The 25,386-nt window shown below is 36.1% G+C and overlaps 1 protein-coding gene across 12 annotated transcripts in view; it reads left to right on the top strand.

The window, feature by feature from the left end:
* RhoGAP71E (Rho GTPase activating protein at 71E) overlaps positions 1 to 25,386 on the top strand; it is a 398,447-nt gene that overhangs the window by 255,914 nt on the left and 117,147 nt on the right. For all 12 annotated transcript variants that reach the window (XR_014130685.1, XM_081751970.1, XM_081751966.1 and 9 more), the window contains one exon: positions 22,499 to 22,559. Coding sequence is in view for 11 of the 12 variants with exons in the window: in XM_081751970.1 (XP_081608096.1) it covers positions 22,499 to 22,559 (61 nt within the window). In the remaining variant the exon portion in view is untranslated. The remainder of the gene's footprint in view (positions 1 to 22,498; positions 22,560 to 25,386) is intronic.

Genomic DNA, 25,386 nt, shown 5'->3' on the forward strand with positions numbered 1-25,386 from the left:
GTGACACTGACAAATACTGTCCCAACTTTTGAGAGTAGCCTTCTTTCCGCCCACACGAACGAGCGAAGCCAAGAGCTGTATTGTGAAGCGTGAGTCATTGCTGGATGAGCTCAAGAAGTGTAAAGATGTCAGTTGTAAGTGTTCAAGATGGAATGGGGTAAGCATGAAAGTTGTGTGGCCATGATAGCGTTGGACAAGGTAGGCAAATCACCAGGGGAGATTTTCGAAACCCTCCAGAATTAGTTAATTAGTTAAAAAAAAAAAAAAAAAAAACTTTTACCACACTATCCAACGCTTTACCAACACCATCCCCTTAGACTGGAAGTATGAGCGGCGTGTGTTCGACGAAATCCAGTTAGGAAACAATCAGTTATGGCTCGTGAGCTAAAGATATCGAAAATGTCTATGTCTCGCACGGTGTCGAGTGATTTGGGACTCTATACTTACAAACAACGCTAAGGACAGATCATGACAAATGAACTGCAGCGCCAGAAGCTCCTAAAAGCAATGCGCTTACTTAAGCGTTACGTAGCAAATGGGCACTGCCGACTCCTTTTCACTGATGAAGATTTTGTGTTGAGACTTTAAATGCCCGAAATGAGAGGATATACAGTATGCCACATCCTATAGACTGAAATAGTGATGTCGTCATTTCCTTTCCGTTACCATGGTGATCGCAATGTTATTTTTTCTATACAAACGCGTGAAGTGAATTGTATATTTTAAAGTTTAGTACAAACAAGGACAATGGCTGTAAATTTATTTACAATTATAAAATTTTAACGACTAATAAGTTAGTGGGAAAAGGTAAACATTTAGAATATGAAAATGCGTTTAGGAAACTACGAATAAAATCAAGAAAATCCATAAAGAAAGACTAATATCTAAGGAACTTATTTCTAAAAGAGCCACATCTCTAAGTCAAAAGGTAGAAATCAAATAATGTAAACGTCATTATCGTTCACCTTAAGAAGTAATTTTACACAATATAAACTCCCTAAAGTCAAGATTGACAAACTGTCGGCGTAAGGAAAACTGTAAAAATATACGATTTTTTAAAGGAAAAATCTTTTAAAACAATGTTAATTCTATTGAAACATTTACTTTTGTTATGTCCGCTCTTGATAATGGAAGTGCACAATGTTAATGTCTACAATGTTACAAAAGAAAGGGCAAAAAAGCAAACCTTTGGAAATTTTCAATCCGGACCATCAGTGGACATAGGTAAGATATTTTCTTATATTCCCTATCAACTTTATAGAAACAATACAATAAGAAAACATCCAATTTTGAGTGGTTCAGCATATATTCTAAACAGTAATCCTGTTCACGTATGCAATGTAATGATACTTATATTAATGTTAAAAAAAAAAAATCCAAAATTGTTTAAGGTTAATATCTGATTATGAACAAGATGAGTACATTTGTTTTTTCTTTTTCTATATCTCTGCTTTTTTAAGTTCTATTGATTAGAAATATTTAAATCACTCAAATGTTTGTAATTCTGAAATATTTCATTAGTTTTCACCTTGCATTTAGGTCCTTTAGGTACTTAAACTATTTGTTGTTTAGAAAATAAAATGGCGATCACCATGGCATCGAAAAGGATGTTACGTCACACTCTTTCAGTCTATAGAGGAGTTGGTGAAAAAGCTCCAAGGATCCAGAGAGGTCAGTATCGTGCTTCAGTCATGGTGTGGTGGGATGTGAGCTACGAGGACACAATGTTGTTGCATTTCTGTGAAAACGGGGGGGGGGGGGGGGGAAGACAAAACGTCAGCCAAAGTGTACCAGGAGACAGTGCTTGAGAGACTAGTGAAGGATCTCACAACTTCCTCTTCCATGGATAGAGCTGGAGCTTTCAACAGGACTCAACCCCAACACACAAAGTACGGATACGCATCCATGACTGGAGGCAAATGTTCCGGACTTCATTTCCATTTCAGATTGGTCTTGTGCAAGCCCAGATCTAAACACTTTAGACTATAAATTGTGGTCCAAGCTTCAGCAGATGGCTTGTAAGGAGAGACATCCCAATATTGAAAGTTTAAAGCGGTCCCTTCGCAAGGTAGCTGCAGATTTTCCAGTTGATGTGTTACGTTGCATAGTGCAATTGATAAGTGGTGACAGACTTAAGGGCTGTGTGCACGCTAATGGTAGTAACTTTGAATAATTATTAGAGATTTTGGTTCGTAATGCGTCCATGCAACTCATGTTATTAGGATATTAAAATATCTCTAACCATTTTGTGTCATTGTACGTAAAAGTTTGGGACAGTATTTATGGTAAGATTAGGTATAACAGTAACTTTTTGACAGTTCTCATTGCATAGTAGTGAAACTTATTTTAACTTAATTAAAAATAATTTCAAAATTAATTTAATATTAAGGGTTGCTTTTTTTTCTAGCATTAATTTTTTATTTAATTATGATGTTTTCTTAGCCTTAATTTTTGAGTCCGTTAAAAATTTTCATTAATTTTTCCAACTGTGATTGGGAGATAATGAAAATTAGAAACCATACTGATCAGAATTATCTTTAGATAGTTTCTTGATATCCGAAGGTTAAGCCTCTTCGCTGAGCTCTCTTTTTCTTCCTTTTTTTTTTTAAAAAAAAAAAAGCTACTATATGAGCTAATAATTGTTTTTTTTTTAAAGGCGTTTCGTATGACATACATTTAGGTGCCCAACAAATATGACGTCATAAACTGCCCACCCAAATTTCTGGTCTTTAAGAGGTTTATAAAACTTTATGTTATAGCATTTACAGGTACACCTAGCTCACTTTCTACAGCGAGGAATGTAAGTTTGCATGATAATTCATAGTTCTATAGCCAACAGTTCATTTTATAACTTGTGCAGGCAAAATCTAAATTCACATCAGGTGTTACCCGTTAAGGAAACTGCAAAGGTCAAGGAAGGCTTCCTGCATTCCACCTCGCATTAATTGTTTGAACGTAATTTGGAAATTTGGCTGCTTAAATACGTGTATGAGACCATTCGTAGGGCAGCATAAATATATTATAACAACAAGTGTAGTCAGTTGAAACCTGGTCCAATTTCCATTTAAAGTAATGTTTCAAGTATCACGTATGAGAAATAGTGGGCATACAATACGAGAAAAAAAAAGTTATAGGCAACAATAATTGTATTGCTCAGCATATGGCTCTTTGAGCATTGTAGGTAAGAAGAAAAATTCTGAATTCTTAGAGAATCAAGAAGGCATCCCGTCTAAAGTTACATGAAAACTATGCTCATATTAATACATTTTATTCCGAAGATATCCGGTGTATTTTTCTGAAGTTAACTATGGGATATAAAATTATTTGTTCATAGCCCACTGAATATACCCAAATGTTCACTTGAAATGAATTTGTCTCGCTTTTTTCCCCTATATGAGTATAAAGGACTCCATGTACTTATTTAATAAGATAGTTGTTTTTTAGTGATTACCACCATTATTTCAAACAAGATTGTTGAGGGGAGGAGTCACTATGTTCGATGAAATTCAGTATTTAAGTTTTCGTTCTTGGGCTTACAATTTACTTCAGTCTTCGTGGAGGTAGCAGTTTATAAAATATACTACTTTAATTACTGCTGCATAACATCTTGCACTGTTACAAGACAGAGAAATTAATATGTCGTTTTGTAGTAAGATTAGAAATATTGAAATACAAATGAGTTTCACTTAACTGAAATATGCTAGTTTAAAGTTCTCAGATTGATTGATCTGTATAACCAGAACCTTACGATCTTTCAAATACTCATTCTGAGGATTAACAGAATAACTATATATCAAAACTTTCTTTCTTATAATCCATATTCTAAAGTAGTACATGGAATATTAAAAGAAATAAAGATAATCGATTAGTCAGGACAGTGAGTGAAAGTACATTATGTACATCTCAAGCATTTTGTACGCCTTGTATATCCGTAATGAATATTGTACAAGAAAAATAAGTATACTGTGAATTATTTAAAATGCGAAAGTTGGCACATGCAGCACTAACACATGCAATGAAACGATCGATTTTATTTGCTAGTGGGAATATTACGTTGTAGAGTAGGTTGCTTTCCTTCGTTAAGTTTTATATACATAGTAATTCAGAATGGCGTGCAATTTATGGTGGTAGTGGTTGGTTTCTGACTCGTAAGAATGGAATACTACGTGTATGTGTCCTCTGATACCAGGTTTTCGCATAGAGAGAAGTTGCCTAGAGCCATAAAATTTTATATACAGGTAGATCTTCACCAGATCTAGTGGCGTACGAAGCCGTTTTTCGATTCTGTGGAATTAGGGTGGTCATACGTTCTGGAGGTTCAAATGTATTCTCTCTGAAAAGCCCTTCAAATTAGATAACTCAAAATACTTTACTGTATTGCAGGTTGTATAGTCTTCAGTGTGAAGAACGTGCACTTCTAATGATTTTACTGTAATGTTCTGAAACGCAGCATAACTGTATTTATTACAGTACAGTGAAACTAAATTAACATTCAAAGTACAGCCTGTCGTGTTGGACTGTCTGCAGTCACCGTTCTGTCAGGTCCTCGATTCCACGTCGATACTACTACTTGTCCTTAGGGGCAAAGATATCAGTCTCTGCTGTTTCCACCTCCTGTTGGTTGGTGAAGTATTGTGATTTTAGGAAAAGCGCCATGGACCGAAACAGCAATGCTCGGTAGGACATGTATTCTGATCTTACCCCGTCGGTAGATGTGAATGGGAGCATTATCGTTAGGGAATAGGGTGCCATTTGCCCGGAAACAACATCTGAACAAAAGGTTGCACATGGTCCCCTAAACTGAGGACATAATCACGGGCAGTGACGTGATCGGTAAGCGCCAGCGAAAGGCACACTGAAAACAAGGGTATTTCGACCCATAGAATCATAGAGCCGCCATGTTTCACGTTTGAACGGAGACAACGAGGATCATGCGCTTTTATGGGCTTTTGTGACACATGAACACGGCCCATGGTCTGAAATAGGTGAACGATGACTCAATCGACCATACCAGATCGTTTCCAGTCATTACCAGACCATGTTAGATGTTAGCGGCATCATTGGCATTGTGCTGAAACGTGATGATAACTTCTCAGTGGCTTGGTCCATGCAAATCAGAGAAAGCAAATGTATCCACTGGCAAGGTGATGGTAGGCCTATCTGTTTCTTGGGACTCCCAAGATGTGGCATTGATTGATTACCTTCAAAGTGCCCATTCATTACAGGATAATATTATGTTATACTTGTGAAAAACTCTGAGCTCAAATCCAGAATAAAAGGCCTCCGACTAGAGTAGCACCAGATCACACCTCAGCAGTTGCTGTGGCAACTATTTATGAATACAGTTTTAAACTCGATTCGCACCACGCCTGTTCACGCCTGGTCCCTTCAGACTTTTCTTTCCTAATCTAAAAAAAGGCTTTAGCTGGATGACGTTTTGCTAGTCATTACAGGGGATAATAGGCGGAGATCGAATGGGTTCGTGGGTCAACAGGATGTGACCCACTATGGCTCACTCTGAATTGAGTAGATCGGTGGATCAGAGTGGGTCACTCAGTGTATTGTAGACAGCATCTTTAGAACACTGGTGAATTTGTCCATGATTTACATTCAGAGCCTCCATTTTTCTTCCTTTTGCATTTGTTTCTATTTACATACCTGAGGTGAGTGTATCTAAGTGGAAAGAGAAACTTCAGGCACGTTTGGATATTGATATTTGTAATTGTAATAATAGCAGTAGGACTTACTACTTGGCTTTCGAGTCAGTCGAATTTTACACTGTTTTAACGTTAGCCTATTTTACGTTGATTTGAGACTTTAATATTTCATCCTATTTTCCACTGAAAAGTATCAGTAATTCAACAAGGAAATAATTACATATGATAATTAAATTGAAATTCATTGTAATATGGCCCATGACACAAACTGTACCAATTATCGTGAAGGTCAGAGCTACAGGTATTGTAACAGCGGTGTTTGAGCGATTGACGCTAGAAATTCAAACTCCGATTAGTGATAATTTCAAAGTCTTGTGTTATTACAAGTGTAAACTCTTTATTCAGTTGAGAGAAGGGAGTGGATCATGCGTCAAAGTTGATTACGGTGGTTTTGGTGGGTCGAGAAGTCGTGGGTCAGGTTTTCATTGACCCACGCCATCTCTAATACTACCATAATTATTCAGCCATGGAGGAAATCTTATGTCCACAACCTAAAGTTCTAAGCCTACCTATGAACAGAGCAGCAGAGAGTTTATGGATTGTGATACTTTTCAACATAGTTCCCTGTCAAGTCAACACATTTTCCCATCGATGTTCAAAGGCGTTAGTACCGTTGGTTTAAAAAAAAGTAAAAGGCGTGTAAAATTTCATCTACGCCATACATGACGTCACCATCAGTGTCAAAAGAAGTACCTTCCAACTTCTTTTTGGACTTTGGAAAGAGATGAGTCAGAAGGTACCAAATCAGGCTAATAAGGTGGGTCGTGGACCAATTTGTAGCCGCAATCGTGAATTGCTGCCATTGCGATGACTGACTTGTGGCTAGGAATATTGTCTTGAAGCAGAAGCACACTTGCTCTATTACCCACGACACTTCTGCCTAATATTATCATGCAGCTGTAGTAATGAGCGCAAGAGTCTTGGTATTGCAGTTTTTGCAAGAGTCTTGCATGCAAGACCAAGACCAGGAATCCCGTTGCAAAACCAAGACCAAGACCAAGAAGACTCTTACGCAAGAGTCTTGCACAAGTACCGGTACTACTTGAATTTTTATAGAATGTAAAAAGGGGAAATATCATTACATCTTTCACTTGAACTTTCTTGGCTTCAATAAAAATGCCGCTGGAGTGAATGTGTTCCCAGTAGTTTATGCAATCCGTGTGAGTCGATCTGCCCTTGTAGCATATAGCTACAGTATGTCGTTTCCTGAATCGGTTCGCGTTTTCTGTAGTTATTGCTCGTTTTCAAGTCACACACAAGCGTCATCTTGTTCCATGTAAGCTTTTTTTGGTAGGCAAACACCGTGTGCGTGGACTTTTCTCGGGATTTCCCCGTTTCCTCCAACTTTCTTCATTCCACCATTTCAGTCATTTCCTATCATCACCGTCTCCCTTAGCCTCGGTGCATAATCGTGAGACGTTAAACTAGATATTTAATTTCATTTCAAAACATAATAGTGGAGTTCTTCTTCCAAAACTAAAAAAAGAAATGTAGTATTGAACATCGGTAATCTAGTACACCATAGGTTCCGAGTACATGGGCATGGCCTTTGCTCCGAGGTTCAAGCATCCGTTGAAAATTCTTAATGTGTACTCTTAAAATTAATGTCGAAATAACATTTTCATGACATTAACAAAAACTTCGTGCATGTGATCGCAAGTTTGATTTCATTGGCGGATGCTTATACGTTGAATAATTGTTTGTCAATATAACTTTTAGCTTCCTTGTGTATACGGCACATCGTTTATTGAGCAATATAACATTATACAATTCAATAAATAATCAATATTCACAAGTGAAAGGGATGTGATTTTGTAGTTATTTAAAAAAAACTTGGAGTTTGATGCTGTTATTTTGTCTTTCTAATATAAATGAAAAGTATTTATGTAAATTGAGTTTGCACAAGACATAGACAGTTGAGCTCTTTTCAATTTTCACTCAAATTATTCTTAAATGTCAAGAGATTTGATTATAATCGTTATTATTTTAATTTTTATTTCTCTTTTTTGGCCAATATTGCTAAACGTATCATCATCGTCATCATCATAGGTTTTCTGCCATTATTGGCGAGTCACTTGCTGCAACTGAGAAGCGTCAATGTACGGTTGTCCTCAACTAGTTTCTTCGTGTTGACAGCAGTTTTCTGTTTTAATAGCTTCCTTCAACTACAGTCTCCTTCATCCTCTCCCTCTCCTTCCACCATACCCTCTTGCACGTCCCTCATAATACAGTTCCTCTTCAGCCAATGTCCCAACCAGTTAATCTTTCTCCTCTTAATTACATCTAAAATTCTTTTTCATCCTTCTGTTACTATTTCTAACACCTTCTCATTCGTTTTCCGTTCAATCCAGCTAATTATCTTCTTTTTTCTTCATGCCCACGTTTCGAAAGCCTCCAATTCTTTAAAGAGCTTTTGCGTAATGTCCATATTTCTGCCCCATAGAGTACATGTTGGAATCAATAAAACAAAATCTCAATATTTAATTGGAAGTTTGTTCAATGCTTAGCTTATCGTGGTTGAAAAGAAAAAAATCTGATGCCTTTAGAATGTAAAAACAATTTTACAATTCATGTTATTTCAGTAATTTATGCCGTCTTGATTTTCTTTCATGCGTCTCAGGGGGTAACCTCCCCGTTTGGGAACCAGTGGAATATTGGATCTGTTAAAAATATAAAAAGATTACGAAACGTTGTGATTTCTCTTACAAGTAGAGAAGTGTGGGCACCCATTAAAAAGTAAAGGTCATCGCCTATGTTGACACTACCATCATACTTACACGAAGGTAAACTATATTACATTTAGAAACATGCATTGTATTTCCGTTGCTATTGGCGCATTGTAGAATTTATTATCCCTTATATCCAGAGTAAAATTTACCTACGAAAAGAGTAAGATTTCTTAAAAGCAAGACTTGCAACTGCCAAGGGTTCCAGTGCAAGACCAAGACCACCCGGGTCTTGGTCTCGGTCTTGCATTTGCTCATCACTACGCAGCTGTCGTAGAAGACCTGCTTGGTACTCCCTAGGCACTGTTTGCCCATTTCAAAAATAATCCACCATCACTGTCCCTTACGAATCCCAGAACACTGTAGCCATCACTTTACCAGCTGACACTGACTGGACTTCTTCGGAGGGGCCGGGGTGGCTCAGTGGTAGAGCGTTCACCTATGGCGCTTGGGGTCTCTGATTCGATCCCAATTCGCGCCAAGTGAACTTTGTGGTGGACAAACACCGCGTGCGTGGGTTTTCTCGGGGTTCTCCCGTTTCCTCCCACTTTCTTCATTCCACCATTTCATTCAGTTCTCATCATCGTCGTCCCTTTAGCCTAGCCGGCATAACCGTGAGACGTAAAACAAAGATATGGACTTCTTCGGAGGGACGATGAGGGGTGTTTCCACTACTTGGAACTTTGTTTGGACTCTGTTTGGTAATGATGGACCCAGGTGGTAATGATGGACTCATTTACTGTTATGAATCGACTGTGAAAGGCATGTGGATTTGTACGGAAGAGATGAAGATTTCCCTTGAAATGTTGCGTCTTGATCAGGTATCAAAAGGCACCCATCTAGCGGAAACCTTGCTCATTCCCAGATGCTGAGTGATATTTCGGTCCAACGCTTGCAGTAGATAAGTCCACTGTCTCAGCAATCTGCCTGATTGTCTTTCGACGATCATTCATGATGATTTCATGCACTTAGTCAATGTTCTTCTGAGTTAGTGCTTCCACAAGTCTTCATGATCAAGTGCCACCTTTACTAGTGCTTCTCCCCCTCTTAAATTCGGCTGGCCATTTCTTCATTGTGGCATATGAAGGGTCACTATCACCTAAAGTAGCAAGTATGTCGGCGTGGATCTCCTGCGGCCTTAAACCTTTGTTGTGGAGATAGTCAATAACAGCTCTCGTCTTCAATTTCTGCATTTGGACACACTTTGTTCACTCTAGGTTTGTACAAGAGAATAAAAGTCTATAGTAATACCAAATTTGATGTGACATTATAAGAAGATTTAATAAATACGGCCTAAAAGTATTGTATGTCTAGTTTTAATATTTCTTGGCTATCTAGAATTTATGTGACAAATCTTGTATATTGTACAAAAGTTAGCTCGTTGGACTCTGTGTTTCATAAGCTTTACAACGAGGCATCGTTCATGTCCCTGTAATAATTAGAATGGGTGCTAGGGCTGCCAAAGTAAAGGTCTACGATTTTCTTGAAATCCCTATCGGTTCTGAAAAGATTAAGCACTATCTCTCCCCCCCCCCTTTCATCCTGATAATGTGATAAAAGCCTGAGGTTAAGCCATGGTCCATTCATATACCGAAAAATCAACGAAATTAGTAAAGCAGTCTAGGAGAGTTGCCTGCTAAACATAACTACATTCGTTTTTATTTATGTAGAAAAATCCACTTTGCTTCCCTCAAAACGGAAATTTTCAAAATTGCTAGAACATGAGTCCTTTTATATTAATGAATATATTATATACCGAGTTTCATCTAACTTAAAGGGCTCGTGAGATACTGTATTTCTGGTAAACAGGTAAACTTTTCCAGAAAATTAATGTAATAAAAACCTAAATTTGGCCAGGATTCACTCCTGTACCTAAAATGATATGTCACTTAAGCGGTATATGAAAATATATATCTACAGCTTTGACCGTTAATCAGTAGAAATCAATTGCGATTAATCAATCAGTTGAAAGTAATTGCTGTGGAAATTAATTGCAATTGAATTAATTGTAAACTATTCAATTGCAATTGAATGACAATTTAATTGCAATTGCTTTCCACAGTAATTACTTCCAGTTGATAGTTTAATTGCAGTTGATTCTCATTGATTAATGGCCAGCTGCAATTAACAATTGACGGTTACTTCAGTTGTTGTTTGGAACTAACAATTAAACTTAGGGATTAATTCAATTGAAATATGCCCAACACTGATATCTAAAAGCATTAATTTGATGTTAATTGATGATCGAAATACTGCAAATCGCCTGTTTATTTCAAGAGACATAACTCAAAACTCGCCCTTATTGACTTAGGAGCAGAAAATTAAAGCTAATCTTGGTGTCTTATCTCTGGTAAAAGCTTTACAGATGTGCTTCCAAAACTGGACGCTAGAGAGCACTTTTTGTCGTCCTTGCGCCCATTTGTTTTCATTGCGTTTCGAAACTTTCAAACGCTTCTCCTGAAAAGTTAAGAATTTTGAGTCATGTCATTCTTGAAATAAAAAGGCGAAATATCAAGACGGAATATGTCCTTAATATGTTTATCAGATCATCAGAATTATACTCAAGTTGGAATGGATGAGTCTAAGACTACTGTTACATAAAGCAACTTCGTACCTGATGAATTCATGATTCTCCTAGTCGCTTGAAAGTAATTTCAGCTCTGTGGCTAATCACATCAGACCGTTATTTTGTAAGATTAGACTCAAGTACTTTATCAGACCGTACTAATTTGCATGGACACTTATCAAACAATGAAGCGTCATAAATTTGCTGATATTTTTTTCTCCTTATCAAAGTAGGACTGCAACCATTGTGTGTCTGTCTTTGGTAAAAGAATATAATTTTTGAACAAAGAAAAAACTTGAGTTCGTTATTTATTCTTTTGTGTAACATAGTTTCTCTTCGCCAACGTAAACTTACTGAAGATCGATCCAACTTATTTTTGAATAGCAGTCAGCATGTGAAATTGTAGTAATATTATTATTTCTACTGCTACTATATTCAATAATAATTATATGCTTAGGGTTTGTAGTCCTCAAAGGAGTGTCCTTGACCAGACTGCTTTTAGCAGGTTGATGTGTGGTCAGACATCAACTCTTGCTGCCATTATTCCTAGCATTCTAAATTTTACCACCATTCCATCTTTTTTTCAAAATTCAATTTAAATTTAGTGTAGTACATTTAGAAGTTTACTCGAATGATTATTAGTTTCGATTATTATATTGTACTAGCATCAATAACCCGCTTCGCTGGGTTAAATTAAGAAAAAAAAATAGATGTTTCGTTAGTCAGTCACTTTTTATAATTACTAAAGCGCTCTTTGATATCGGTCATTTTCGATGATTCTTATATATTTCCTTCCTTCCCCATGTTGCAGGGCACGGCATCGGAAATGTCATTGTTCATCTCAGCGACCCCGAAAACTTGTAAAATTCTCTACTTACGTAGGGTAGAACAAAACATGGTACACAGGAGTTTGGACTTTTCCATCACCTTTCCATTATAAAACATCCTCTTGAGTACAGAAATATATTACAATAAGTAGTTTCCTCTAATATTTTAGATAAGAAAGTGGAAAGAACCCAATGACCAGGCGTCGTGAGAGGAAATGAGAGTTTGTTTGATTAGGTGTATCTCGGTGACCGGGGTCGTGAGGGGAAAAAAGGTAACCTAATGACCAGGCGTCTTAGGGCTTATAGGAAAGGTTCCTCTCTATTGACCAGGTGTCGTGAGAGTGGTAAGGTGCTCCGAATGGCCAGGTACCTTAGGGCTTTTGGTAGTTTGATAAACCGGGAGAGATTAATGCTTCTCGACGTGTGCTGTCATCTTTTACCCTAAAATTTCGGCTACCTTCGGTGATCTCAGTCTTGCCGACTGTTGGCGATGGTGGGCGACTCCTCTTCGTTACTGTTGTCTGCGTTGTATTTGTTTATTACAAACACGTGTAGTACACACATGGTCATAGCATTTTGTGAAGACATGCAGAGCCTACACTATGAATTCGACACACATTATATATATACTGTCACAAATAAACTGTTTATCAATACAGGTATGCACCCACGAACGATGTTGACAACCATCACACCATCTAGATACATGTTGTACAATATGCGTAACACATTTCTGAAAATAGTACTTTTTCAGGAATATACTTGTTTTGTTGCACACTTCCACTGAACGTTTTACAAACTGGAATACATTGATGAATTCGGTTCATTCCGTTTGCGTTAGATAAACCATGTTGCGGGCTTCATGCAATGTACTCTTTTTACGTAACAGCACCATCTTCTCGAGAACTGTACACAGCACAACTTTATGATTTGATCCTAATGATTTGACTATGGTCACATTTAGCTCATAAAAATAATCATTCATTTGGTCGATTCGTGTACATAATATCTGCCATTCATCAAAGTTTAGTTGTACACCAAATTGTTCTGCTTTGCCCAATCGAATCACATGTTCAAATGTTGTAGCACAGATACCAACCATGACGTGTTTTGATTTAAATATATATTTGTTGGATAATAGCTTGCAAAGAGGAATTCTTTATCGTTAGAAGTACACATCTTTCCTGCTGAAACGCACCTGCTCGAATGATTTCAGGAGCTGACACGAAATTTGCTGACGTTTGCATTGATGATTTCATCACAATTGCTGACAAAACCAAATTCACAGATCAGGCTGTGTACTAAATTCAAATTGATGACTCCGTCCAACGAGTCTTTTATAGCATAAAGATACGTACAGATCCAGTGTTTAAGAAACGTAATATTTCTTTTTGTTTTGATGCTTCCACGGGTAAATATCTTGCTGGTAAAATAATATTCTTTTCATTTTCAAGCTTCACTATGATTCTTAATCCAAACTTTTGGGATTATTTGGCTAGCTAAGATCCTATAAGGTACACTCTGTTGTAAATCAGTAATCTTGGTAGATGATTTCATCACATCACGTGAGTTTAGAAACTGTAGACAAGTAGCCATGATGACATTATGAAGAATACTAACTCGAACGATGATGCAAAACTGATGACGTTGCATTACCATGTTCTGACGTCTGCTATTGCATCATGATAAACGATGTTGCCAGATTTTTTTGTTCTAAATAGTTCGAAACGGTTCTTTACTAATGAGTGCACAAACTTAAAAAATTTCAAACAAAAATGTTTCAAACAAAAAAATTTTACAAACAGAAATTTCAAACAAAAAATTTTCAAACAAAATTTTTACTTCAATTGGAATTAAAAGTATATGCTAAAGACAAACTAGTGCAAGAAGTTCAAAATACACTGTATCGACAATATCCAGATCCTTTATCTGGTATGGATGTATGTGATTAGCCAGTGCAGTTTAATAAAATGATCAATTTCAATGATATGTGTTTTTCAAGTACAACCCCATGTTCTGACGTGTACTATTGCATCATGATAAACAATGTTGCCAGATGTTGTTCTAAACAGTTACGAAACTGTTCTTTACTGAGTGCACAGACTTAAAAAAAAAAGTCAAACCAAAATTTTCCAAACAGAAATATCAAACAAAAGGTTTCAAACAAAAAAAAATTACAAACAAAAATTTCAAAAAAAAATTTCAAACTAAAATTTTTGAAAAAAATTTCAAACTTAAAAAATTTACGTTTCACGGTTAACCGTCAAACTTTATCTGGGTTTTAACTATTCGAGTAACAAATAAACGGTTTTAATCATATTTATCAGTAAGTGCAAAATGTTGAGCGAAAATGTTCAAACCAAGACTTTTAAACAGTAATCGATAAATGTTAAACAAAACAAAACTGAATGCAGCAAAGATTTGAAAATCATCAACCAATCAGATTGCGTGAAAGATAGTGATCAACCAGTCACAAAGATTTGAAAATCATCAACCAATCAGATTGCACGAAAGATAGTGATCAGCCAATCAAATTGCATAAACAATAACTTTGTCAGTGATCAGATTACATCACCTAGTGACTAAATTTCAAAGTGTTGTAGCATATCAGGTATCATGTATTGCCTTTAGACTATGAGTCATAAGATTCAATAAGGTTAGCTATCAGATTTCTAAAGCTCAAGGTAAAATCAACCACCACCAATGATCTTAGACTATGAGCTGTGACTAAAGTTTAAAATATTGTTTCAAATTTCGCGCCTCATGCTAAAATTTTATCACAATTTCCAAATATAAAGAATGGTCCTACGTACATCTCTCGATATACCTAAGTCTTAGAATTAACCATATAATTATATGTTCAATGAGGTCAATCTTCGTCAATTGTTTACCTTAGCAGAACCAATTGTTGTCTAGAAGTGTGTACTCAAACTTAAGAAGTACCACAACAAAGGAAATGATCGCTGTACACTACTTCATCAAGAACAATCACGTGGTACAACGTATTGCTTACGTTTATATTTTGGCCCATAGGCGGGTGTATTCAAGACCAATGACGTAATTTCATTTTGACAATTCTCAAATTATCCTACAAAGTTTAAGAGGAACGTATCAATGTACCAATGTCCTGGACCCATAATCCCATCATAGGTTAATAGGTGACCACGTGATCATACTAATATTTGACAATGATTTACCCAAAAAATGGGATACCACCCAATTTTAAGAACAATTACCAATTATTGATATGACAATAATAAATGTACCCCTCCTAAAATTTAAGATTGGTGCAAAAATACACTTGTCTCTTATGGAAAAAAGTAATAAATTCTGTACTCATTCAATGATAAAGCCGTATCAAAGAAGATAAAATAGGTCAATTACCTTCGAAATTTCAATGTTTGGCCATAAGAGGGACACCAACATTTTCAAAAGGTTCTAGAGAAAGTTTACCGATTGTGTGTTCGTCGAGGGACGTTATCCCTCTAATGTGACTGGCTTAAGGTCAAAGATGCTGGTAATGCCCATAACTCTGTATAATAAATAAATATCCGAGATCTAAGACTTGGATGAATTATGGTTGACTATCAGACTTGTGAAATTTGTTGGGGTGGGTTTCTTGAAGCTCGTCAAAAAGTACAGTATTGCCATGTGTTTCGTTTCTTCTTGAACATAAAAATGCACTTCTTGTATCTTCCACCATACAAATTTGTTAAAATCGAATGACTCTCATTTCTCATGGGCAACACTAGTTTCATCGATTGCGAACGATACATACTATTCTTGTGATTGGTGTTCTTAATCAATGAAAGGACTAACGATTTAATTATACCTAGGTACATAGGCGTAGCCAGAAATATACAATGAGAGGGGATACATAACAAATTCATTATTATTATTATTATTATTAATCTTCCTTCTATTGTGTTTCATAGAATAAATTTTCACTTTTTTCCCGTGCCTCAAGCAGTCGTTAATACAGTTTCTTCGAGCTTCGGTTACGTTTGCATAATTAGATAAACTCAAATCGGTATAAATGACATACTACTAGGGACGTACACAGGTGTTGTCGTCGTAGTTCGAACATTTCAACCTGAAATTACCACTTTTCTGTAAATTTAGTCTAATATTAGAGGTGATTTTACAAATTTGAAAGTAATTTATCTTCATATTGAATTTGGACCCCTCCTCCGAAGTAAATTTCTGCGTAGGGTTCGTACCAGCATACTACAATTTTTAATTTCAGTAAAAATCCCTTCGTTTTCTCCCCCCCCCCCACCCTCCTCCCAGGATAACTATATACTCTACCAGTTCATATATTCTAAACATTTGGAATGATATCGTCATATGTATAGATTAACCTCTTTTCCAAGATTTAAATAAAACTGAAATGTTTTCCGAAACGATAAGGAGTCGGGTAAGTCATACATTGTTCGGTTTCTGCACCAACTCTTCATTTTTATTGGTTCTCCATGAATCAACGAGGAGCAGCAGTTTTATCTGCTCTATAGAAGGCCAGAAACCGTCTGTCATGAATTATTTCAGGTTGTCCTTGGTCATATTTGCACTTTCACCAGCATATGAACAAATATTGGGTGGATCAGGATGTTTGTTGCCTGGAAAGTGGTCTCATTCATGTTAGTGGTTGGTCCTCATTAACGTCACCTGTATGACAGTATTGCTACATTGCCATAGCGTGGAACGTGTTACAAAGGTCTCAAACTGTATTTGCCATTATTGATTTTAATAGACGGTGTGTGTCAAGAGCCATATGCCACATGATCCCTTTCCCGTATATTCTTGCACTAATTCCAACATGGCGGCTTTTCAGATGTCCCTCATGATTCACATTACACCTATTCAGTGGAGCTCTACAGGCATTCATCATATCCAACATTTGACCTCAATTCCTCTACTCGATTTAAAATAAACATGCCATTTCTAGACATTTTCTGTGTCCTATCTTCGCACTTTGCCCTTATTAATCTCCCACCCTGTATACGGTCTGCCATTAAACACCCTCTTTCTTTCTGTTTCTTTTGATGCTGAATCCAGTGCTAGCAATCATTCTCAGCAAATCGGAATGTTCCCTTGTTAGCTATGTTCCAAAATTCATATAACTGTTCAACTGTTCCCCGTGATGCGATCACAAACAACAAGAAACATCACATTCAGTGTGAAGAAGGACATTATAGAAAATGTCCCTCTCTCCCGCTTAAAGCGGAAATCTTTTTTAAAAAACTAGGATGTTTCTATATAAGTTATTTAATAATAAAATCGACTGCGCCAATTTACTGCAAGAATTTAAAATACGCACTCCTACAAATGTAACTCGTCTTGAAAATTTCATTTTCTTCTATTGCGACAGATTACACACGAATGCAAACAAGAGGTTGCCAGTATGGAGATTGAATACAACCTACAATAGGTTAACAAAATACACAATGGATTTGGATATTAATAGTAACAGCGTAAGTCAATTCAAGGAAGTTCTTGGTAATGTAATAAGAAATAATTGTAGATAAAAGAACATCAATGATATTGCAATTACATTATAACTATAAGGGTATTATAATATGAATGTATGAATGTGTTATAGTCGCTTAATACATGTAACGGACACTGTAATTGGGTTATGTAGCCTGTTGTGTCTAGAAATAAATAAATGTTTCCTCTTATTTCTAATGAGAAGTTTATATACCGAATTTCATCTTCCTAACTTGACGAGCTCGTAAGATCCTGAAGGTGGTTCTAGATTAGATTCGCGGTGGAGACACGCGGTCGGAAATGTCTAAAAGCTTTTCAAGTCAGCCATTATGTTTTTTTAGTATTCATTCATACCAAGCAACACCTGGATGGTACCAGACATACAGTTTCCAGGGTGCCTCTTTCCTTTCCCACTTCCTCGGGTACTGTAATCGCCGAGACTCATCGCTCATACGTGATGGGCTGAAATGGCCATATATGCCGAAAGCCCAAAATTACACTTTCTAATTCATAACAAGCAACGGCCAAATATCACTTTCAATGTGAATAAAGAAATTATATTTTAAAAAAATCCTTCCCCTCTTTAAAGCGGGAATTCTCAAAAACACTGGGACCCGTGTCCGCTTATTTTTAATGAGGAGTTTTATACCGAGTTTCATCTTTGCTGATTCGTAACATTATATTTTTTTAGGTATATAAATTTTGAACCCTCTTTACCCTCCGTAGGATACGCCTTGAATCAAAATAACATGATAAAAAGTCCAACTCAAGGCATGTATTAACTATGAGTATGTTCAAAATTTTATTTCACACTGTTCAACCGTTTACCTCTGATATGAACACACATACAACAGACAACATTGCTTGACCTTCCTGATTCCATTGAATGAATGTTATTGGAGACGTCAGCAATTTCTGGCTTCAAAAACGCGTTGAATGAAAATAAAGCTAGATCCAGGCAAAATTATTTTATTATTTGGAAGTACATAAAATGCAGTTTTATTTTAATTGGTATTCTAATATCTTCCAAATCTTCCGTTTTTAGTATACTGATGGAGGCTGTTTTGGAAGTTTGGCATGACTGTGAGTTATATTCCGAGGAATAAAGTTGATTTCTTCTGTAATGGCAGCCTTCATCGATAGTTCGAGGGCTATATGTGTACACTTTTTTTTTTCTTACGGTAGCTCCACAGAAATTGCATTTTGAGATATCAGGAGATCTGGGGGGGGGGGGGCACTTTACATCAACCTACAAAGAGAAAATATCAGTCAACATTTATCTTACAATCTCAATTGAACGACGTGAGGTGCGGGTCATAGCACCGTCTTGTTGAAATTAGGTATCTTATTAGTCATGATCTACCAATAATTCACCAATTTCTGTCGAAGAAAAATTTCAAACATGCAGTAGTATCGAGCAAAAGACACTGCAACGACTTCACAATCTTCTTCGAAGTAATAGAGACCCCAAATACCATAATCAGAAACAGCGCATCAGACCATCAGTCGAAAGCTGTTGAGTGGTCGTTAATGAAGATTCCGAGCATTATTCACAGACCAGTAGTAGAAATTTTATTTAAGTTGGCCTTGTCAATACAGTTGAAAACAGGTGTGGAAGGGCTATTCTGCAGAATGTCGTAGCGTAAATTTCTTCATTTCACAATCACTTTCAATTAACTCTTGCATCCTGTGGGCCAGTACTGGGACCTGTTTCAAATGAATGTATTTCAAATACCTATTTAAAATACAAAATACAATTTTGTATTTTATATTTGAAATAGGTATTGTAGTGTATTTTGTTATTTTGGATAATATGCAAAATTGGTCTGATCTTGGCAATAAAATATTACACAGTTTACGAACATGCACACAGTATACCAGAAACTAACAGTTATAAATATTACGTGGTGGCACCATTGTAGATTGCCTGTTGATGCGGAACTTGCAGTTGAAATCCCCGAAATCATACGAAATTTTCAAAGATATTGTTGATGTGTACCCACAATACCTTCCGTACAAGGTGGAATTCTTATTTTGATAGTTTAATGAAGCTTCAAAACGTAAAAATTAAGTTAAATGATGTATCCCTTGCACTGGGAATTCCCACTTTTATAGATAACGAGTTTGGAATTTCTCGACAAATATCAGAGCCGTAGCTACGGAGAGGCGAGGGGCGTGGTTGCCCCGGACGCTGATAGTAAGATGATGCCGAACGAGCAAGAAGAAAGGAAAAAAAAGTGTTTGAAATGAGTAACGATGCGTCGTCCTGAAAAGATATTGGCGCCCTATTATAACAATATTGTTGATATTTGCGGGGGTTTGCAAAGAAATAGATGTTAAGAATTTTCTTGCTCGCTCCGATCGCAACCCAAACATTTCAATAAGATTGATAAGTTTTTACTTTTACTTAAAGAAAATTATTATATGACCATGTTATATACACTACAAGGTGTCGAATGTGTACGCAGGAGCGTTTTCAAAAACTCTAAAACAGTAAAACTCTGAAATAAATGTTGGGCGTTTTGATGGTGATGAATGCTTAGTTAATCAAGCTTTTCTACCCAATCGGATTAATCACGGCGGTGAGAATGAAGGTATGGAAATAAGAAGAGTGAAGACACACGCAAGCTGCTGTTTGCGTGGGAATATGAAATTCAATCAGTTGTAGAATAGAGGGTTAAGGGGTCAGAACTTAACCCAATAAATTTCGTCTTTTTCAAAGACTGATCACTATCAGTTTTTTTTTCTTTCTTCATTCATTGACATATGAAATGACGTCAATTTGAATATGAATTTATTGGGATCATTTCTCCATCAACTACTCTTATAGCCAGGATATTTTTTGTGCGTACGTATCTAGTTGTGATATTTTTACATACAAAACATATGCACGCATATATGGGTGGGTGGGTGTGTCAGTTTATTTTTAATGTGTTAATTAAATTAATAATAAGTAACCTTAAATTCAGAACTTTCGCTCATTAAAAAATTAAGTAATTTCTATATTTTTAAACATATTTAGTAGCCAAACTATATTTTGGATTTTAAATATAAACATTAAACATATTCTTTACCTCTTCGGTCAACATTGAGAAATTCGCAAAGAAGGCTTCTTGTGAATTTCCGTTACATTTCACAGAATATTTTTACAGTAAAAGAATCGAAATTAAAAGGTTACTTATGTTGTCACATGCAGAATAAAATTGCAAAAGTTTACAATTATTACTGGAAATTAATGCTGTCACCCATTCCGAACATTTTAAAAGCACATAGTTTCTAATGTATTGAAATTTTATTTCATAGTATGAAACGTTGTGAGAGTAGTAAATTTCCATAACTGTTCCCCAAGTGGATTTGTATAGAACCAAAAGTAGTTTTGTCAAGCTTAACGAAAAGTCCAAAATAAGCCTCTTGAAAACAAGTCTTATTTGCAAAAGAACACAATAGTTTTGGCTGTTGCAACCGCAATGGCCTGTACAAGCAGCTTGATAAAAATTCGGCGTAGTGTAACGACAAAAGCTGCTTCTTTTATATGTAATTAAAAAAAAAAGGAAAAGGAAAAGATTGATAAGATGAGTGTAGGGGTTCGCCGAATTCCACTTCGCCCTGGTCGCTAAAATCTCTAATTTCGGCTGTGACGAATACTTAAATTGTATGGAGCCCATCGCACAAGGACTCGATCGACCCTAATCGTCTGACTCTTCCTTTTATGGCAAGCTCATCCCAGAACTTATTCGAATGAAGAACGTTCTGGAGAAACTGGAACTATGTTCATTAAAGTACTGTGATCCGCTAGTGAAGGCATTGTTAAAGGCATGGACAAAAGATTCCATGAATATTTAACCTTGGAATCATCAGTAAATGATATTATCCTTGCTTCTGTCATTCATTCGTTTTTTAAACTTAGGTGGGTTACCAAAGAAAACAGATCATCTGTGAAGGATGCATTTACAAAAAAAGATTCGCCATGAACATTCAACTGACAAGACTGTACCATCAAATGAGGAAGCAGATGATCTTAATGATGAACAATATTATCTGTTCGACTCGGGCACCAGCTATCACGAGGAGAATATCTGTGCGTCCTCCAATGCTTCTCAGTTACAATGTCTTCAGTACCTTGAGGAGTCAGATACTTTACTGGGTGTACTGGTAAAGTACCCTCTTGTTCTTAAATTATTTTAAAAAGTTCAATACATGTGTGCCAAGTTCAGCAGCTGTTGAGTGACTTTTCTCATTTGGTGGCCTCATTATGAGACCCCACAGAATGAGTGAGTGACAAAATGTTCGAGAAACAATTTTTGCTGAGAGCGAATAAGCATTTTCTTAAATGAAAGAATAATGTTTGATGTAGGCCTAATGGAAGTGTTTGATGTTGGTTAGTGCAAAGAAAATGATTGTTTGATGTCTAAACTATTAGATGAACCATAGTCAATACAAATACTTTGCAGACTGTGTATAAAATTAGTGATACCTATTTTGTATTTTGCAAATGTATTTGAAATACGTATTTTGCATTTTAAATACATTTTGTGATACTATTTTTGTATTTCATGTTTCAAATAGGTTTGCTTACCTATTTTGCCCAGCACTGCTGTGGGCAGATAATCCAGGTGTAGACAATCAAGATAATCCAGGTTCTGACATGCTGAACGCTTGAGGATTTCAAGACACATTTGCCACCAACGTTGAAGTCCTGGTCCGCCCTGGAAATTTCTGTTCCAGTGCAGATGATGTCGCCTTAAAATTTGATGTCTATTTTCTAATTGGTAGTCCAGTGGGAATGGGATCATGCCAATCCAGAAGAAAATGACTACTGGAAACTTCTACAACGAACGCACGATGTTCTCCCGACCAGGCCATTGTGTGCACTATAAATAAAATGATAATAAAAATACAAGTAAAACAAATTTCGTATAAAATTGCATGCTATGACGCGCTTAAAAATACCATCACCACCACCACTACTCCCTCCCTATCTCAAACAATGTGTTTATGAAATTGGAAAGATTAATACGCCCCTCCCTATACAATGCATAGTATCATGAGTAACTACTACCGTATTAATTATATTTTATTTTACACTCTCAGGAAAAATCTCCAAGAACAAACTTTATAGAAGGTGGAAATTGTACTGGGCCATTAATTATCTATTTTTCTTTCTTTTCGTTACAGAGTCAAATTTGGAGTTCCTTTAGATGAAGTTTGTAAGAATGACATCCCAGGCCCATTGTTAGTAAGTAAAAAACTTCCTTTACTCGTATTTTTTCTCAGATTCATGTTGTTGTGACTTTGAATGAATGTACAATTAACTAGCAAGACGGGAGATTATTATTATAGATTGTTTTAAAAGTGTGGTATATGTGTGTTGGTGACAATTAATATATTATCCAAGTAAGAGTTACGGTGAAGCTTCGCTTAGCAGCTAGTCTATGCTATTCTACTTAACCGGCATTTGTGTGTCTGCCTATCTTCTCTGTTCCATGATAACTTGCATTTGCTTATCAGATTTTCATGGAGCTTTGTATGTTCCGTCTTCCAACTTACGGAATAAGCGTATGTTTTCAGATGGAGATCGGCAAAAAATAAGAGGGTAAAATCACTCCATGTTGCAAGCTTGCATATGTACCCTAGGTGATCGAAACTACCCGGACTCCCACCTGAAGTTGCAGGTCGAAGTTTGCTCATGGATCCATATAATGTTACGGAGTTTAAACGTGGTTTCCCCATCTTTTGCCTTTATGCTAACCTAAACTCTAGCAAGCATACATCCGATCAGGTAGCGATAGACCCCTAGTACCCTGGGTAATGGCAACCCTTCTTCAAGAAGAGCTGCAATGAGGACGAACATCGCATCTTGCCTTATTTACCTTCCGCACACACACACACATACACACACACACACAAAAAAAAAAGCCATACGAATTATATTTTAACATGAAACGAAGATATCATGTAGAGAGTGATTTAAGAAATGTGACTAATATTACAGATTCAAGTTTAAGGCAAAATGTTTAATTTCCTGCTTGTACAGAAATTCCTATTTCATAATAAAATATGTTGCATTTGATTTTATATTATTAATTATTCTAGTTCAGTAGGAGAAAAATATATTATCTGTGTATCATCCTTGTCTTTTTTGTTGTTGTTTTTGTTTTCCATGAACTTGGAAAGTCTGTATGGCTAATTACGTATCAGGGAACATTTTAAAGAAAGTTCTGGAGAAATGGAAAAAATCGGAATTCTTTACTGTAAATGTTGTTGCCACCATGCCTTCGAAACTTAAATGGGCCCCCTTTTGCTGTCCCCTGCCCACATTGTGGGCTCGTTAGTTCTGCCACTGAAAGTGAATATATAGCTTGACAGAATCCAAACCATCGCAATGTGTTCGAGTTTTATTGCTCTGCTATCGGGAATTGTATCCGGGATTTGGGAGAGATTTCATAGAGGTCGCAAAGATAAGCGGAAGAGAGAGATAATTAGAATATAATACCGGGAAATATTTTTAAATATTTTGAATTTTGTTCTGATACGTATATTTCTATTTGTATACATACTGCTAAGAACAACAACAAAATAGGTCTACTAAAAATTTTCAACAGGTGCAGAGTTACTTAAAAATCAATTCAAATGAAAGAGGTAAAATATGAAACTAATAAGAACTGCTTATTAAAATATCAGAAAAATACAAATTCAACAAAACCTGTAAATTGAATTACAATTAAAATTGAAAAATAATGACATACCTAAGCATGGTGTGATTTCACTAGTGCGGCACTATCCGGTTCATTCTTCGTGACGCACATTTAGGCCAGTCAATGAAGGATTGAATAAGGATAAAAATGGTGGAAAGCTGGAACAAATTTTATTTTCTTTATATAAGTGTCCGTAACAACATACTAATTTTGCACCACTCTACCACCCCGGATTTGGCCGCCATCTTAGAAATATGGCCCCAAAAATTAGTTTTTTGTAAATATCTCGCATGAAAAGCATTTTAGAGCAAAAGATGTTATTACAAAAAATAATCTACATTAAATTCTCTACAAGAAATGTTCTCTTCATTTTTTCTCTGGGATGCACCGTTTAGATGTTATAGGGGTGGCAAATTACGCATTTTTCTTTCAGCATCGCTTTGTAGTAGAACCTTAACGAAAATTTTCTGATACTTTTTGTTTTAGTGATTTTTCTTGTATATTAAAGTGAAAGGTGGAAACGAATGCCAACTTAAGGGACTGACAAGTGTTAATCCTTCCTGAAAAATGTAAAAAAGTTTTCACAAAAACAAAAAGTAGCAAAGCGTTGCTATCACAGCGTACTTCATCACCTAACCCTTAATTCAGAAGTACTAAGATTTAATTTTCAAGAAGCCTGTCTGTTTTGTAGACAATGTACACTCATGTCCAAAATTATTGTCGCATGTCTATAACTGTCTTCTTATAAGAATATAATTTGATAATGATTTTGCAGAGTACTATTAATACTGATACTTGGTGTATAATCGGCAAATGTATATTTGTGGTAAATTTCATAGAAAATTAATTATAAATACGAAAATTAGAATGAGTAAAACAAAATGTTGCTAAGTGGACAAGAAAGTTTTATTTTAGTTTTATTGTTCGTATTTACTGCTCTTTGACATGAAATTTGCCACATACTTATCTTTGCCAATTGTACACATACTAACATTGTAAGAAATACTGGGCGAATTCGTTATCAAATTATATTCCTACAACAACATATTTATAGATATGCGACAGTAATTTTGGACATGAGTGTACATCAGATGAATTTTTAAAGAGACGGAGTAAAAAAACTTGTGAGCGAGCGTGAGAGTGGACATCGCGTCGAAACCATTCAAGTTAAAGATGCTATTATGGAAGCAGCCGACAGAAGAAATGACGACTGGGGCAAAGAAGTTAGTATTAGGATTGGCAATGTTCATGATTTAGTTGTTGCTGTAGCCAGATACCATTCTTCACGCATGAAAAAGTTCTACAAGATTTCTTCTGGAATAAAACGTGGTCGTCCAAAAGATAATGTTTCAGATGCCATGGCTTTTG

The sequence above is a fragment of the Thermobia domestica genome, chromosome 3, assembly GCF_964235325.1.
Source record: "Thermobia domestica chromosome 3, izTheDome1.hap1.1, whole genome shotgun sequence".
In the NCBI taxonomy this organism is placed as follows: Eukaryota; Metazoa; Arthropoda; class Insecta; order Zygentoma; family Lepismatidae; genus Thermobia; species Thermobia domestica.